The sequence below is a fragment of the Lithobates pipiens genome, unplaced genomic scaffold (genome assembly GCF_037356315.1).
Source record: "Lithobates pipiens isolate NorthernLeopardFrog02 unplaced genomic scaffold, aLitPip1_a1.2 Scaffold_10, whole genome shotgun sequence".
NCBI lineage: Eukaryota > Metazoa > Chordata > Amphibia > Anura > Ranidae > Lithobates > Lithobates pipiens.
In genome coordinates this window covers 113,419,165-113,436,562 of record NW_027507686.1, presented here as the reverse complement: position 1 = coordinate 113,436,562, position 17,398 = coordinate 113,419,165, and the positions used below count along the sequence as shown (strand labels likewise).

Sequence of the window (17,398 nt, the reverse complement as noted above, 5' to 3'; positions counted from 1 at the left end):
ATGGAAGTTTCAGGGATGTCCTGTCCCCACTCTATCAGTGCGTAGGTGCAGTTGGTCCCATTTACATAGTTAGTAAGGTTGAATAAAGACACCAGTCCATCCAGTTCAACCTGAGTGAGTGTCTACAATTGTCCCTATCCTTGTACATTGCACACTCACATAGGTCCCTACCCTCAAGGAGCCCACAATCCAAGGTCCCCATTCATATACTAGAGTCAATTTTGGATAGAAGCCAATTAACCTACCTGCATGTCTTTGGAGCTTGGGAGGAAAGCTGAGTACCCGGAGGAAACCCATGCAGGCACAGGGAGAACATGCAAACTCCAGGCAGGTAGTGTTGTGGTTGGGATTTGAACCAGTGACCCTTCTTACTGCTAGGCAAGAGTGCTAACCACTACACCACTGTGCTGACAATGGTCTGGTCTCACAGCGACCACGTAAGCCTTTTTGTCTGGGGACAATGCTTGTACCACCTCTTTAACTTGTTTCTCTCCCCAGTCGCTCCCTGGGAGTTCAATGGCCATGCACGCATCTGAGCGTGTCCCTTCTGCTTCGCACTACTGAACTACTTTGATGGGGTCTATGGTTGCACCAAGGGGAGGGCTTCTTTGTAGAGTGACAGGATCCCAGACTAGCCCCCACGTGTAGCACTGACCCGCTGCTGGTTTGATTTGGGCCTGCACTCTACTAATAACCCCAATAACTGGACTCAATCCCCTTGGCACAGCTGTGGTGCAGTGCAATACAATATAGTATGTAGCGGTGGCTCCTGAAGAGCACACGCTATCTGTTTTTCAAAGTTACATTTTTACTAAACTGCAGTTTGCTTTGGGTTTATTTGTCTAAATTGGACCTCTGTATCAGTCTGACTGGACTGTGAGATGTTCAGCCTGGCCACAGGGGGCACTGTCTCTTGTGGCAGGCGTGGAACTATGGTCTGGTTAGGTGCTTAAGTTGCTTTCTTTCGGAGCCAGGTCAGTGGGAGTGGCCCTCTTGCTGTGCCCTCTGAGAGAGGGTATTTAAGATGCGGACATAATGTGGTTCGGGGTTCCGGTCCAGTACGATGTGCTGACTTTATGGTCCTGGTCCTCCTGATCAGCCCCCAGGAAGGCTATGGCCTGGCGTGCAGATCCACCAAACTTTAATGCCTCTGGGCTGGCTAGCCCGAGGCAAGGAAACTAAAGGAGGATTCTGAGGTGGTTGGGTGCTGTCTCCGGTTTGGGAGAGATCCAGAGTACTTCAAGCATTCCAGGGGAGGACTCTTTAGAAGAACAATACGTACGGGTTGGTTTTCTTAACAAGAGCCTGGAAGGGCTGAAGTAACCGAGAGAATCTGGTCTGGTGGATATCGCCAAGCAGGCTGAAAGAACCAGGTATCCTACAAGTGTTTCAAGTTTAGTTTCCCTACATGCTCTACAACAACGTCTGTGGCAGAGACATTATTTTGTACGTTCTACAACAACATCTGTGGCAGAGACTTGTTCCTGAGTAATCACCTTGTTGGCTGCTAGGCCTTGTGAGAGAGGGAATGTCCAACCTGGGTGACCAGCTGCGAATGGCTATTCTCTGGATGCAGTCAAAGTAAGCAAATTCTTCAACCTTTTTTTACTTTGACACTAAGAGTACCTGAACTTCCTTCCCAACCCTCTGATCCCAAGTTGAAAGATTGTTCAATTGACTGAGTTTTGCAAATAAAATCCATTCAAGTGGATCTGTTGTCAGTCTCAAGTTACTGGGCTATTTACCACGGGACATCCCCTAGACGTATCACAAGGAGAACAGAAGGTAACGGTAAGCCCAAAAATAACCAGCAGCTCCTTCGCGGGTTAGTGCTACAAATATAATACAAATGCAAAGTACCTGTATTGTAACCTCAGGATCCACTGGGTCCAACTGGTGGGGAAAAACAGTACGCCACAACACTGGATAATTAACCAGAAATATATTTTACTGTAGAATATTCAAAACAGGTGGTCACAGCAATTTATGCTTTCATGACAACATAGGACGACAGCACAATATATTTCAATAGGAACAATTTAAAACAATATATACATATATTTGTATTTATACTTGGGAGCTGCCCCTACTTTAAAAGCTATGCATGAGATCTCACTTAAAGTACTTAATCTTCTTTCTTCACTAGCTAAAGTAATTCCTTTGTGATTTGTAATCCACAGTCTATGAAAAGTTAGGTTGAGGTGCTCCTGGTGTGGCTCCAATAACTAATTTACAATGCTTGAGGCGCCAGAGTAGATAGGCCTCAAGCCTGCTTAGTGTCAGTTGCTCTGCTCCTCCTCCGTGGAACTACAAATTCCAGTGAGGCCTGTATGTGAGTCTAACTGTGTATAAAAGTTAACAAACGGTGGGCTGTAACCCACTTACGACCTGAATCGGAGCTCCGTGTGTTAACTTTGGTACGGTGACTGCAGCTTGCTTCTCTGTCAGCTGGGCCAGTCGCTCCACTGGATGTATCTGGTCCTCCAATACTCAGATGAGTGTCACTGGACCTTCTCAATCTGGTCACCGTCTCTCAGGCACCATCAGGTCACTTCTCAAACAAGCAGGGTTGCACTCCGCAATGGCTGTGGGCCACTGTCTCTGGGAAGCCTCCTCGCAGATCTACACAGGCAGGCAATGCTATCCCAAGGGACCTAAGATGGCCGCTTGGGTCCCTTTTATCTCCTACCCAGCATGCACTGCTTAACCACTTAAGGACAGCCTCACGCCGCTGTACGTCAGCAGAATGGCGCGGCTGGGCACAAGCACATACCTGTACGTTGCTTTTTAAGTGCCCAGCCATGGGTTGGGAGCAGGCTGCCGGCGGCGCACTCCCAACCCCCGTCCTGAGCTCTGTGACCATGTGGACCTGATCGCCGCTGGTGTCCCGCAATCGGGTCACAGAGCTGAAGGACAAGGAGAGGTCTGTGTAAACAAACCTCTCCCCGTGCTTCCTACTGTAGCTGTCACCGATTGTCTGTTCCCTTTTATAGGGAAAGACGATCAGTGACATCACATGCCAGGCCACAATAATAAAAACACATAACGTCATACTTAACACCTACACTGCCCCCTAGTGGTTAACTCCTTCAGTGCCAGTGTCATTTACACAGGAATCAGTGCATTTAAATAGCACTGATTGCTGTATAAATGACAATGGTCCCAAATATGTGTCAAAAATGTCCGATGTGTCCGCCATAATGTCACAGTCACAATAAAAATCGCTGATCGCCGCCATTACTAGTAAAAAAAAAATATTAATAAAAATGCTATAAAACTATCCCCTATTTTGTAAACGCTATAACTTTTGCGCAAACCAATCAAATTTTTTTTAACAAAAATATGTAAAAGAATACGTATCAGCCTAAACTGAGGAAAAAAAAGTATTTTTATATATTTTTTGGGGATATTTATTATAACAAAAAGTAAAAAAATATTGGATTTTTTTTTAAATTGTCATTCTATTTTTGTTTATAGCGCAAAAAATAAAAACCACAGAGGGGATCAAATACCACCAAAAGAAAGCTCTATTTGTGGGGAAAAAAAGGGCGCCAATTTTGTTTGGGAGCCACGTTGCAAGACCGCGCAATTGTCAGTTAAAGCGACGCAGTGCCAAATCGCAAAAAGGGGCTTGGTCCTTTGGCTACAAATTGGTCCGGGCTTAAGTGGTTAAGAGAGTGTTCATGGGTAGGTCATACAGACTCCTGGATAATAAGGTCAACCTTCTCAATCCAAACAGTCACTTCCTGTATAGGTCTTTTGTGTTTGTTCTGAGGTAAATAATCATAATAGTGCATTATCCGTATTTAGTTATTAGGCTCTAAATGCTGAACCGTAGCAATGTCCATAGACTTTATATTAAAGTATGCAAACACATATTAATACACAAGGATGTCAGCGCTACATTTGTTTTTTTGTTTTTGTTTTTGCAGAAGATAAAAATTAAATAATATAAAACTAAGAAAAAGTAAAGTGCATCTCAAAGGAACAAAAAAAGAGACAACAACAGTAGAAGTTGTAGCTGGCACAGAAAAAGATAGTCCTAAAAAAGAACTGTTGGGCCTATTCACTGTGAATACAATAGGTGGTAGAAACTGCAATGCAATTCACAGTGATGGAGCACTGAACAGAACAGTGAATATGGGAGTACAGTCTATTCTCTTTAGCCCTACCAGACTACAATTCACTGTAATATAGCAGCTGCATTATTCAACAGTAAAAATAGCACTTTATAGCTCTGTAGATAGTACACTAGCACTAACAATTACCTCTCCCTCACAAAGCTTCCAGCTGTTGCTTTATGCTCCAACTACAAAACACACTGACTACAGGCTGATGGGAAAGTTAGCTTTTTTATTGAAAAGAAGTGCCTGGACACTTAAGTTTGTAGTTTAGGTGAACCATGAACATGCAAAATGGGCCCAAGGGTGAACTCAACAGTTTAGCTCAGACCTGGGAATTTTAAAGCCCCTGGGATACATCCAGCCCTATGGCCAGGGGTCAAGTCCTGGGGAAAAAAGTGTGGGAACTCCCACCCAAGATCCACTCCTACTTTTCCATCCAATTTTTGTATTGTGTGTATGAAGCTTAACTGTTAGTAAAAAACAAGCCTCGATAAACATAAATGCGGTAATTCTCTGAATAATCAGCATTCATTCAATTGTGCTTCCATGCAAATGTGAACATCATGTTCTGATCTTTATTGGGGAATGCTATTTTGTATATAGAGTGTTTATGTGGTGAGTTTACACTTTTCATTGAACACAGTTTGGATAACACAGGGTTAAACGGAAAAGGTCATAAATTAACTGCACATTATCTGGACAGAATGCTTGGGGTGATAGTGATGTGTTCCTGCTTAGGAGATGTATGTTAGCTTGGGGGCTGCAAACTCTACAGGGCTCCAACACACACTCACTGCTATTCCAACCCTTCACATATTTCCACATAAACTTCCCTCCTGGCATTAAACTTTGCCAGGTATTGTGCTCAGCTTACCACCCCAAACTGATGTTCCTCCCTCAGCTCACCTCTCTCCCTGCCTGTCCTGTGAGCAGAATAGCTGTGCACTCTTCCCCTGGGGTCTCTCATCATATGGCACTGAAGATAGAGGAGGGGGGATTCAGCGGGACACACAGAGCAAGTATGCAGGAGACAGAAAATCAGGAGGGGCCGGCAGGGAGGAGCGCAATCTCTTACAGCAGGGACCTGATCTATTCATCAGCTAGCTGTGATTGACAGGTAGATCGAAGTGGAAGTGCCCCCTACTGGCAATGCCTGAATGGTCAGTCCATCCTGGTGCGGCATTTACTATTGCGAGCTATGTCGGCAGCTGCTGGTGTAGCACCTGCCACACAGCTCGCATACTTCAAAGTCTTGCAGGACGTGGCTGCTAACAGGAACTGAGTTCCTGTTGTGGAAAAAGTACAGGAACTCCGTTCCCATGCGTTCCCGCAGGACTTGAGCCCTGCCTATGGCTGTCCCTATCTTGCCAGCAATGCCTCCACTGTTAGCATTGCCACTCTGAGGAAGCTGATAGGCACAGAGAAGCATGCTGATAGAGGTCCATGTGGAGAGCTACAAGCGCTGAACCTGTGCTTGTTTAACTTGGACTGACAGGCTCAGGAAGATAACTGGCAGTTCTGCAAGCACTAGAAGGAGAGATCACGAGGAGCTGTTTGATACAGCAGGTAGGCCTGGCTCTGCAATTATCCCCTTGAATTTGTCAGTCACACACCAGAACTCAGAACGGCAGATCAGGTAATTAACCCTTGTGCCTGTCAGCTCCTTCACAGCTTTTACCAGCCTGTCCTACACCAATATTGCGACCAGCAGATCAATTCCTCACTACAGCTTCTAAAGACCCATACACATTATTAGATTTTCTGCAGATTTTTGTCTTCAGATTTACCAAAACCATGTAGTACAAAGGCCTGTCTGATTAAATACAAATTGAAACTCTTAAGGTTAGACCTCATATTATTTGGTTTTGCTAAATCTGAAGACAAAAATCTGCAGAAAATCTAATAGTGTGTATGGGGTCTAAGAACAATGAGTGTTCACACAATTTCCGGAGCAGTTGTACCTAGTATTCCTAGTGACAGGTGTTTTTTTTTAAATGTTTACACACTTAGGGACCTTCCTAGGCCCGAAATTAATACTGAGCAGCTTATTGTCAGCCTATTGGTTCAGCCCTCCACAACAGTCCCAGTTTCTTACGTGGCTCCTTAGGAAAATTATTTGCCCACTCACATGTATAACTTCAAATTAGAAACAGTTTTTGCTGTCTGCTAAGGAACCAGTGGACTACCCTATTTTGTTAGAAGGCCCTAGCTCCATAAGGCAGGCACCTTTAGGAACCTGCTTGCTGGCTCGATTTATCTCTAGGGGATCCAAGGATTGCAATTATCAACCACAGAGTTTTTCAGTCAATAAACAGAACATATCCCATCCTTTCTATTTACTTTTAAATGTAATAGGCCTCCTCACTAGTCATTTTGTAAAGTGGCCTTTGGTACATCTGACAGGTTGCTCCAAGAGGTTGTGTTCTGACATCATTTACCTTCAAAGCACCCTGGGATCCCAAAAAAGTCAAATTTCAACCAAGCAGGTATTGGCTGAGGTAGAACAACAAGATTTGGGAAATATCCAGGCACTATGAAGATAAGCTAAACCTGCAAGCAGGAACCTGAAGGTTATGAAATCATAGATCTGTAGCTACTTTAAAAAGTAACATGAGCTTAAAGAGTTTCAATAAAACACCTATACATGTTAAAATATTTTGCATAACATATAACTGTGCATTTAAACTATATTAGATGTATATATTTAGATGTAACAGTCGACTGAGAATGTAAAAGGTATCAGGGATCCCTCTAGAACTACAATTCACTTTCTATAATCAATATGTAATAGAGGCATGGATGCAGGGGCTAGCACTTTGTGATTTCCATTGATAATACAACTCTATAGAAGTATAGAAATCATTATTTTTGGCTCCTGGCAGTGACTGAATTGAATCAGCCAGACATAGGCATGCACATGGAGTGTGTGCCTGGTATGCTTGGGCACATCCTAATCAACCACTGTGCATACCTCCCAAGTGCCCTGGATTGGGCGGGACCATTCCGAAATTTCTTGGTTCCCGGAAATCCATGCTGAATCGCAAAACAGTTTTGGCACTATGCTTCTAGCTTCTGTGTCTCCCTGCGTGTCGCAGTCAGCTACAGAAGAAACAATGCTTGTTTATTCCAGAGAGGTAGTAAAGGGCTGGCACAGGGAGTAGGGAATTGAGGCTGTGACTGAGAGTGCTTAGCTTTATACGGGGAGGGGGTGGGTGCTAAAGGCCAGCTCGGGGCAGGGCAAAAAGACAATAATAGCCCCCACCCCCTACTCACTGTGCCATCTTTTAGCACCCACTCCCTCCCTGATATAAACAAACAGTGTTTCCACTGTAGCTGCCTGTGACAAGCACAGCTGTCTGGAAGACACAGAAATAGGATTTGCTTTTGTCTGTTCTTCTCCCTGGAGCTTTTCACAGTACTTGGGGTACTGCAGCTTTGGCTTTTCTTCCCTATGAGTAGCTGTAATTTAGCTCTGCCTACTGGACCAGGGAATAGAAGAAGGAGGAGAAGTGTTGGAGCTGCAGTATCCTGAGTCCTGTGAAGAGTCCGGGGAGAAGGAGAACAGAAGTAAACAGTGCAGAGGTGAGACAGACTGTCACTACTGCACTGTGTCATTGCTGCACTCTGTGTCACTGCTGACCCATGACTTCTGTCTCACTTAGCATTGACCTCTGCACTCTGCCTCATGTTGTACTGACCTCTGAACTCTATGGCCCCTTTCACGTGGACAGATAGAATTCAACTTTTAGCTGCAGATAGATCAAGCTATCTACTGCAGCTAAACTCACACAACGCTTTCCTATTGCCCCATTCACACACTGCATTTAGCAACGGTTACATTACATGGGGTTTGGTGCGGCTAGAAAAAATAAATTTAATAGCGTCCAGGAACGATTTATTGCAGCTATCTGCACATAACTGCTGGTAATTGCAGTGTACTATTTCTCCTGCAGATAGCAGCAGAAACAAGGAAAGAAAAACAACAGGAAGCACATCAGAAATGTCAGGAATACTCCAACACAGCTAAACGCAGCCGCATGTAAACACACGTAAACGCATCTAATCGCAATGTACAACCGCAAGTGAACGCTGTGCCAGGATTCTCTGAATTTCAAAATAGCAAAACATGCTTTTAACAGCTTCAGAACAGCCACCCATGTGAAAGGGGCCTACCTCACTTAGCACTGACCTCTGAACTCTGCCTCACTTAGCACGGACCGCTAAACTCTGCCTCACTTAGTACTGAGCTCTGAACTCCGCATCACCTAGCACTGACCTTTAAACTCTATAGAAAGTGAGGCAGAGCTTAGAAGTGACTCATAGGTAAGTAGTAAGACCCCTTTCACACTGGAGCGTTTTTCAGGCGCCTGTAAAGCGCTTGAAAGAAGTCCCATCTGCAATCTCAATGTGAAAGCCAAAGTACTTTAAAAGCCCTTTCACACTGCCAGCGCCCGAAAAATGCTGGTAAAGCATTTTTCAAATGCTAGTGGGACGCTTTTAACGCCCGCTAGTGGCCAAATAAAGGGTTAAAAGTGCCCACAAAGTGTCACTGGCAAAAACGCTTTGCAGGTGTTTTGCAGGCGCTTCCCATTGATTTCAATGGGAAGGGGAACTTTAGGATCATTGTTTTCACCGCTCCAAAAGCGCTGCAAAGAAGCAGCTTGCAGAACTTTTTTTTGATGCCCTGCCAGCGCAGTGCCTCAGTGTGAAAGCTCTCGGGCTTTCACATTGGGATTGCAGATGAGGATTCTTTCAGGCACTTTACAGGTGCATTTTTTAACACTAAAACACCTGGAAAACGCCTGAAAAATGCCCCAGTGTGAAAGGGATCTAAATGAAGCAGAGTTCCAGGGTCAGTAGTGATTAACGGAGAGTTCAGAGGTTAGTAATAATTAACGGTCAGCACGGCTTTTAGTGCAGTCTTCCGACATCATGAGTGCAGCACAGTGTACCTATAGCTTTAATGTAGGTTAGCTGGATTTGCAATAGACCATAGTTTGGTGAACTTTCTGAAAACACATCACCTTGCTTTCAGTTTTTTGTTTCAGAAAGCGCACCAAAACCATAAGATATAATAGAAGTCTATGGCAAACCACAGCTAACCCACACGAAAACTGCGGGAACACTGCAATGTACCCATGGTGCAGGAAAAGTGATACCGCATCAGTATGAAAGTGCCCTACTGGGTGGAGGGAGGACCAAAAGCATATTTTATGGGTACAGGAAGGCTTTTGTTTTACCACGTCCCTTTAAGCCTATACCACTGTAAATGCAATTGGGTCACACCTACCATTTGCCGCGGCTTTGAGCCTTGGTGTGTACACCTTAATGCAATAGGTTGCGCACACCAATGCAACCAGGTATGTGAAACAGACACTTTTATTGTCATCACCCCTTAACTGCAGGTACAGTGCATACTGCAAACAATTTTAATGTAGGAAAAGTGATGTTTACATTGGCCTGGGCTTATGGCGGCAGCTTTTAAAGCCTGGTTGCTCTGTATTCCTGAATATATATAGGTATATTTAGACCTTAATGATGAATTTCTCTTCTCTTGCAATTCCATTCCACTAAAAGGGATATGATGTCATTCCAAAAGAAGAAATTAGGAGCTAAGTGCATTTCTGACAGATCAACATATTTGCCAATAGGTCTTTCAAGTGAAAAAGAAACATGGTGAAATGTGCATGTATTGGAGAGATGTACTGCATTTTCTGCTATACACTTTAAGCAAGCTGAGCATTTTCACATGTACAGTATACATGTTTTAAGTTATACCTAATGATCCATAACAACATTGTCCTTTTTGTATGTTTGGCTGTGTTATCAAAAATATGGTCAATTTGCATTTTCTCTTCCATCACCTTCAGTAATTCTTACTTTTTCTATTTTCCTTTCAATAAAAGGTTGTCTACAAAAATAATGATTTCAAACTTGAACTGTCCCGTTTGGCTGCTGATGGTGATCCAAAGATGCGACTGAGTGGTGATCTTTTATTTCGATGTGAAAATGTTCCTTCTTTAGACCCTGTTACTTTTCAAGTACCTGAGGCATTTTTGCGCCTTCCCCGTTGGGAGACCAAGAAAGCTGGATCCATATCATTTGACTTTCGAACCACAGAGCCAAATGGTCTTCTTCTTTTCAGTCAGGGAAGGCCACGTGGTGGTGGAAATGTACCAGGAACAATTTCTGGAGCAGTTACCACTGGACGACCTGAAAGACCACCAAAAGCAGATTACTTTGCAGTGGAATTACTTGAAGGAACTCTCTATCTTCTCCTTGATCTTGGGTCTGGTGGAATTAAAGTGAAAGCAAGTCACAAAAAGGTCAACGATGGAGAATGGTGCCATGTAGATATCCAGAGAGATGGCAGAAAAGGTACATATAAAATACATAACCTTATAATATACAACTGTACTTTTGTTTTAAAAGTGTCTACAAAAAGTATATATGTTATTGTTAGCTGTGAAAAGTCAAATGATAGACTGAATAATCAATATTCCTTCTTTGTATCCTCCAGTCTTTAAAGTCATTAAAGCTCTAGAAAGATGAGCGTGCCACGCTAGTTTGTACAGTCCATCAAAATGTTATTATATACAGTTTATTATTATTCCATATAGCATATTATATATTACATATAAAAAATGAGATTCTGGAGTTCAACAATCTCCCTTCACCAAGGATTATCAGTGTGGCTGACAGCAGTTATATGAGTATTTAGAGAAGTTACCCCAGACTATCTGAAAGACCACCAAAAGCAGGGTTTTTTTGTGGTGGAATTACTGAAAGGAACTCTCTATCTTCTTAATTTTGGGTTTGGTGGAATTAAAGTGAAAGCAAATGACAAAAAGGTCAATGATAGAGTATGGTACCATGTTGACATTCAGAAAGATAGCACAAAGGGACATCATAAAATACATAACCCAAGATACAACTGTATTTAAAAAATGTCTGCAAGGAATATCTGTGTTATGGTTAGTTGTGAAATGGACGTTTGTTTTCATTTTATACTTGTAGCGCCAGCTCCTGAAGAGCACGCGCTATGTGTCATTTAACTTTACCTTTGAACTGCAGTTTGGTTTTGGGTTCAATTATCCTAAATTTATATCTCAGCACCAGTCTGGCTGGACTGCCGGGTGTTCTGCCTGACCATAGGTGGCGCTGTCATCATGCCAGGGTGCAGAACGCAGTCTAGTTGGGTGCATTAAGGCTATTCTCTCTTGGAACCAGCCAGTGGGAGTGTCATTCTTGCTGTGCTTCCTGGGAGAGTGTACTTAAGGTGTGGATGTCACGTGTTTTGGGGTTCTGTTCCAGAAGTATGTTCTGACTGCTTTGTCCTGGTCCTCCTGACCAGCCCCCAGGACTCCCATGGCCTAGGGTGTGGATCCACCCGATCACACGTCTCGAGGCTGACTAGCCCGAGGCAAGGAAACTGAAGGAAGGATTCGGAGGTGGTCCGGTGCCATCTCGGTTAATGGAGGGGCCCAGCAACTGTGAAGTTATCCAGGGGAGGACTCTTCGGGAGAAGGCCACGCAAGGGTTGGCTTCTCAACAAGAGCCTGGACAAGTTGAAGGACCCAAGTGAATCCAATCTCGTATGGTATTGCCGGACCGGCTGCAAGATACTGGTACCATACGAGGGTTCTACAAACTTTGAGTTTTACTCAAGTGTTCTGTATCAAAGTCTGTGGAAGAGACTTGTTCTTGATTTAAACACCCTGCTAGGTGTTGGCTGCTAGGCCTGGTGAGAAAAGGGCTATCCAATAAGGGTGAGGATCCAGTTGTGAATGGTTATTCCCTGGATTTTCTACGGGTGAGAGTCTTTTCCTATAAAAGTTATAGATAAGAGTACCTGGACTTTTCTACCTAAACCCTCTAACCCTACGTTGAGAGGCTGTGTTGTTAACTATTTTTCGCAAATAAAAATCCCTTTAAGTGGATCTGGTGTCAGTATCTGCAGTTCTTGGGTCATCTACCTCAAAAAAAAACCTTGACGCGCATGAGGTGAAGAAGGTAACGGTAAGCGCAATAAAATCAGCCGCTCCTTCAGGGGTCAGTGCTACATACTTTTTTAGTAAAAAAATTGACTGAATAGGCAGTATTCTTTCTTTGTATCTTCCAGTTTATAAAGTCAATAGAGCATTAAAAAGATGAGAGTGCCACACTCATTTATACAATCTATCAAAAATATTTATTCACATAAAAAGTAGACAAGTTTCCAGAGTTTAACACTCCTCTTCAACATGGCTGGTCAGTCTGGATGTCACAGGATTGGTATTGCATTGGTAAGCCAAGATCAAAGGGGACTTTTTCTGGGGATCCTTTGGGATAGCCCTGTTCATGGAGAGCAGTCTCCAAGAGCTCAACGTCAACATCTGATGCCAAAATCTAGCTCAGCGCTCCCTTACCTTACCTTATAAATATTTCTGTTCTTAAAGTATAGGACTGACACTTTTATTTACATTTATTGAACGGTATATTTATTTAACCTTTTTAAGTTTATGTTCATTCTTTATGTACTCTAGATCTTTTTCCAAGCAAAAGTACAGATATGGTTTTCAGCATTTTTTTTTAAGTTTTTCTCTATTACTGGTACAACCTGCCATGTCAAGCTGCTCTAAAATTGATTACACATCTCTACAGCTGACACTGTACAAAATAAATACAGAGAATAATTATAGGATAGCTTCACAGTTGTTTGTCAAAATCTCATTTAAATCCATTGAGAGCTAGTCTGCAATACAAATTCTTACTTCAGATCGCTCCGTAAGTTTAAATAAGAGTACATGTGCAGGCTCAGCACAATTTTTTTTTTTTTAACAAGCAGCTGTGAAGTGACAAGGTCACACATCCAATATGAAAGATGCAGTTACGCTTTCAATTTTTGTCAAGCAGTACACATTCCAGGCACCAAGATCAGTAGTAAACTGTGTAAGACATACCATGCTTACAATATATACAGTAAGAATAGAAAAAAAGACCAGCTTTGAACATTTAGGCTCTTTAAAAAAACAAAACCTTGGTCACTGAGGACAAAGGAAAAGCAAATCTATGAAATACATTCTTCAGCTCTATGTATGCAAAGGAAAAGTGTGCAGCACAACTAAAAAAAAATGTTTGGTATTAACACAACCTCAAATAAACTACATATCTCAAAATTAACATTGTCCAGAAAATGTTAGGCAAAATAAAGGTTCTCTGCACTCACATGTCCTAAAATAATTAAAGTATTAAAGAGGAAGTAAACCCTGATGGGTTTTACTTACTTTTTTGTTTATGTACAAACCCTGAAAAGTAAAAGCATAATGGGCTACTAGCCCATTATGTGGCATTTACCTGCAAAGGAAGCCAGCTCTGTCCCCGCTGCAGGAAGCGTCCATCTTCACCCCTCTTTCTTCCGGGACCGTGGACTCTGACTCTGTTACTGGCCGGAGTCACATGACATCACTCCTGTCATGCATGCGGGAGTCAACAGTCGCAGCACGGGCACTGTAACCCTTTCTTCAGCTCGCTTGCACCAATGACTTTGGCGCAAGCGTATATGCTAAATATCTTTTAAATAGGGTTGCCACCTTTTCTTCAAGCTAAACCCGAACACTTTAACAGCGCACAGCCAATTTTTACCTCTCCTTAGAGACCCCCCATTAGAACAGAGTGCCCTTATATCAGTGCCCTATTAGATTAAAGACCCCCATTATATGAGAGTCCCTTTATATCAGTGCCCCCTAAAGACTTCCATCAGTTCAGGAATCCCCCTTTCACATTAAAGTCCCCTTTAGATCAGGAGTCCCCCTTCATCAGGTTTCGGGAGTCTGGAGTCCCCCTTTACACCAGAAGTCACCCTTTACATTAGGAGCACTGTACTGAGCATCAATGGTCCCCCTATGAGATCAGAGTCCCCCCCTTCACATCAGAGTCCTCCCTCACAACAGCAGGGGCCCGTTATATCAGTAATTCCACATATCAAAGGCCCCTTTGTGCAGAGTGTGGCAGGAGGGTGTAGAGTGTGACAGGGGAGGGTGCAGAGTGTGACAGGGGAGGGTGCAGAGTGTGACAGGAGGGGGTGCAGAGTGTGACAGGAGGGGGTGCAGAGTGTGACAGGAGGGGGGGCACAGTGTGACAGGAGGGGGATGAAGAGTGTGACAGGAGGGGGATGCAGAGTGTGACAGGAGGGGATGCAGAGTGTGACAGGAGGGGGATGCAGAGTGTGACAGGAGGGGGGGCACAGCGTGACAGGAGGGGGATGCAGAGTGTGACAGGAGGGGATGCAGAGTGTGACAGGAGGGGGATGCAGAGTGTGACAGGAGGGGATGCAGAGTGTGACAGGAGGGGGATGCAGAGTGTGACAGGAGGGGGATGCAGAGTGTGACAGGAGGGGATGCAGAGTTTCAGGAGGGGATGCAGTGTGACAGTAGGGGGTGCAGAGTTTCAGGAGGGGGCAGAGTGTGACAGGAGGGAGGAAGGGGTGCAGAGTGTGACAGGGGAGGGTGCAGAGTGTGACAGGGGGGGTGCAGAGTGTGACGGGGGGGTGCAGAGTGTGACGGGGGGTGCAGAGTGTGACAGGAGGGGGTGCAGAGTGTGACAGGAGGGGGTGCAGAGTGACAGGAGGGGGTGCAGAGTGACAGGAGGGGGTGCAGAAGGATAGGGGGCGTGCGGTGTGACAGGAGGGGGTGCAGGGTGTGACAGGAGGGGGTGCAGGATGTGACAGGAGGGGGGGCAGAGTGTGACAGGAGGGAGTGCAGTGTGTGAAAGGAGGGAGTGCAGTGTGACAGGAGGGGGTGCAGAGTGACAGGAGGGGATGCGGTATGACAGGAGGGGGTGCAGTTTGACAAGAGGGGGTGAAGAGTGTGACAGGAGGGGGTGTGGTGTGACAGGAGGGGGTGCTGTGTGACAGGAGGGGGTGCAGAGTGACAGGAGGGAATGTGGTGTGACAAGAGGGGGTGCAGAGTGTGACAGGAGGTGGTGCGGTGTGACAGGAGGTGGTGCAGTGTGTGACAGGAGGTGGTGCAGTGTGTGACAGGAGGTGGTGCAGTGTGTGGCAGGAGGGGGTGCAGTGTGTGACAGGAGGGGGTGCAGTGTGTGACAGGAGGGGTGCAGTGTGTGACAGGAGGTGGTGCGGTGTGACAGGAGGTGGTGCGGTGTGACAGGAGGTGGTGCAGTGTGTGACAGGAGGGGTGCAGAGTGTGACAGGAGGTGGTGTGGTGTGGCAGGAGGGGGTGCAGAAGGTCAGGAGGGCGTGCGGTGTGACAGGAGGGGGTGCGGTGTGACAGGAGGGGGTGCAGGGTGTGACAGGAGGGGGGTGCAGGGTGTGACAGGGGAGGATGCAGAGTGTGACAGGGGAGGGTGCAGAGTGTTACGGGGGGGGGGTGCAGAGTGTGACAGGGGGGGTGCAGAGTGTGACAGAAGGGGGTGCAGAGTGTGACAGGAGGTGGTGCGGTGTGACAGGAGGTGGTGCGGTGTGACAAGAGGTGGTGCGGTGTGACAGGAGGGGGTGCGGTGTGACAGGAGGGGGTGCTGTGTGACAGGAGGGGGTGCAGAGTGTGACAGGAGGGGGTGCAGAGTGACAGGAGGGGGTGCGGCGTGACAGCAGGGGGTGCGGCGTGACAGCAGGGGGTGCGGCGTGACAGGAGGGGGTGCGGTGTGACAGGAGGGGCCCGTGTAAATACAGAGGAGGGGTGCAAATACAGAGGAGGGGGGCAATTACAGAGAAGGGAGGGACAATTACAGAAGAAGGGGGTGCAAATACAGAGGAGAGGGGAAATTACAGAGAGGGGGCAATTACAGAGGAGGGGGCCAATTATAGAGGAGGGGGTGCAAATACACAGGAGGGGGTGGCAAACACAGAAGGGTCAAAACATAAGGGAGAGAGAGGCGACAGGCAGCTGCTGGTGCAGAAGTTTTTAATAAAATAAATGCTTAAAAGCAATCCACTCACTCTCCATGTCAGAGCTGTATATGTCTGTGAAGTTGGATGTCCCATTCTCCCCTCCGATCCACGCTGCTCTTATCACTGAATCGGGAAACTCATGTGAACTGGCAGCCTCTGATGATGGAGGCGTGGTTAAGCCTCTGGAATGCTCTGATTGGTCACAGCATCCCAGGCTGACAGCTCACTGCAGTCTCCCCGCAGCTCTGTATCCTTGGCTTCCTCCAGCGATTCAGTGATAAGAGCAGTGTGGATCGGAGGGGAGAATGGGACATCCAACTTCACAGACTGACATATACAGCTCTGACATGGAGAGTGAGTGGATTGCTTTTAAGCATTTATTTTATTAAAAACTTCCGCAGCACCAGCAGCTGTCTGTCGCCTCTCTCTCCCATATGTTTTGATTTCTCTGTAATTGCTCCCCCCGCCCGCCGTTCCGATGCCCCTGCTGTCCAGGTCCCCCTGTGTGCTGGGGCTCGTAAAAGGAGGCCCCATGGTACCCCTGTCAGCTGGAAATGGTGTCCGGGTGTGAGGCAGAGGACAACCCGGGCACAGCCTCCTAAACCCGTACTGTCCGGGTCAAAACCGGACAGATGGCAACCCTACTTTTAAACCGTGCAGGTTTAGAAGATATTTCCAGTACCTACAGGTAAGCCTTATTTTAGACTTATTTTAGACTTATTTTAGACTTATTTTATACTTACTTGTAGGGAAAAGTGGTCTGCAAGGGTTTACAACCACTGTAAACCCTAAAGCAAACATTGCAGCTTAGTAATCCTTTGTTGTGGTGGCTGCATTCATTTTCTTATTTCAGGCTTTCTTCCCTTTCACTTTCAGCTAGGTAATATTGCCAGTAATTCTGGCCCTCCAGCTGTTGCGGAACTACATATCCCACGAGGCATAGTAAAACTCTGAAATTCACAGACATGACTAGGCATGATGGGAATTGTAGTTCTTGAACAACTGGAGGGCCCTAGTTTGAAGACCCCTGATATAAACCAATTATTTGACTCGGGTGTTTAGAATTATCAGCCTTTTAAATGAATTTTAGTAAAACCTTTATCCCAAAAGGAACAAAACTGATGAATGAACTACTAATAATGTGTTAGCTGGAGTTTGGCTTCAACTTGTCAGTGTATTTAAATCTGCTAGTGCATCTAATGCCGCGTACACACGATTGGACTATCCAGCGGACTTGGTCCGGCGGACCAGAGTCCGCTGGACAATCCGCCCATGTGTGGGCTCTGGCGGACTTTTTCTTCCAAAAAGTCCGGCGGACTTAGAAAGAAGTTTTGACTCAAAATTGGCCGTCAGACTCGGCAGTCCAGTGGACAATCCGCCCGTCTGT

General features: G+C 45.5%; 1 protein-coding gene across 30 annotated transcripts in view; it reads left to right on the top strand.

Moving 5' to 3' along the window:
* Positions 1-17,398, top strand: part of LOC143934091 (neurexin-2-like) — a 3,463,823-nt gene that overhangs the window by 1,576,615 nt on the left and 1,869,810 nt on the right. For all 30 annotated transcript variants that reach the window (XM_077457482.1, XM_077457436.1, XM_077457661.1 and 27 more), the window contains one exon: positions 10,031-10,502. In XM_077457482.1, coding sequence (XP_077313608.1) covers positions 10,031-10,502 — 472 coding nt within the window. The remainder of the gene's footprint in view (positions 1-10,030; positions 10,503-17,398) is intronic.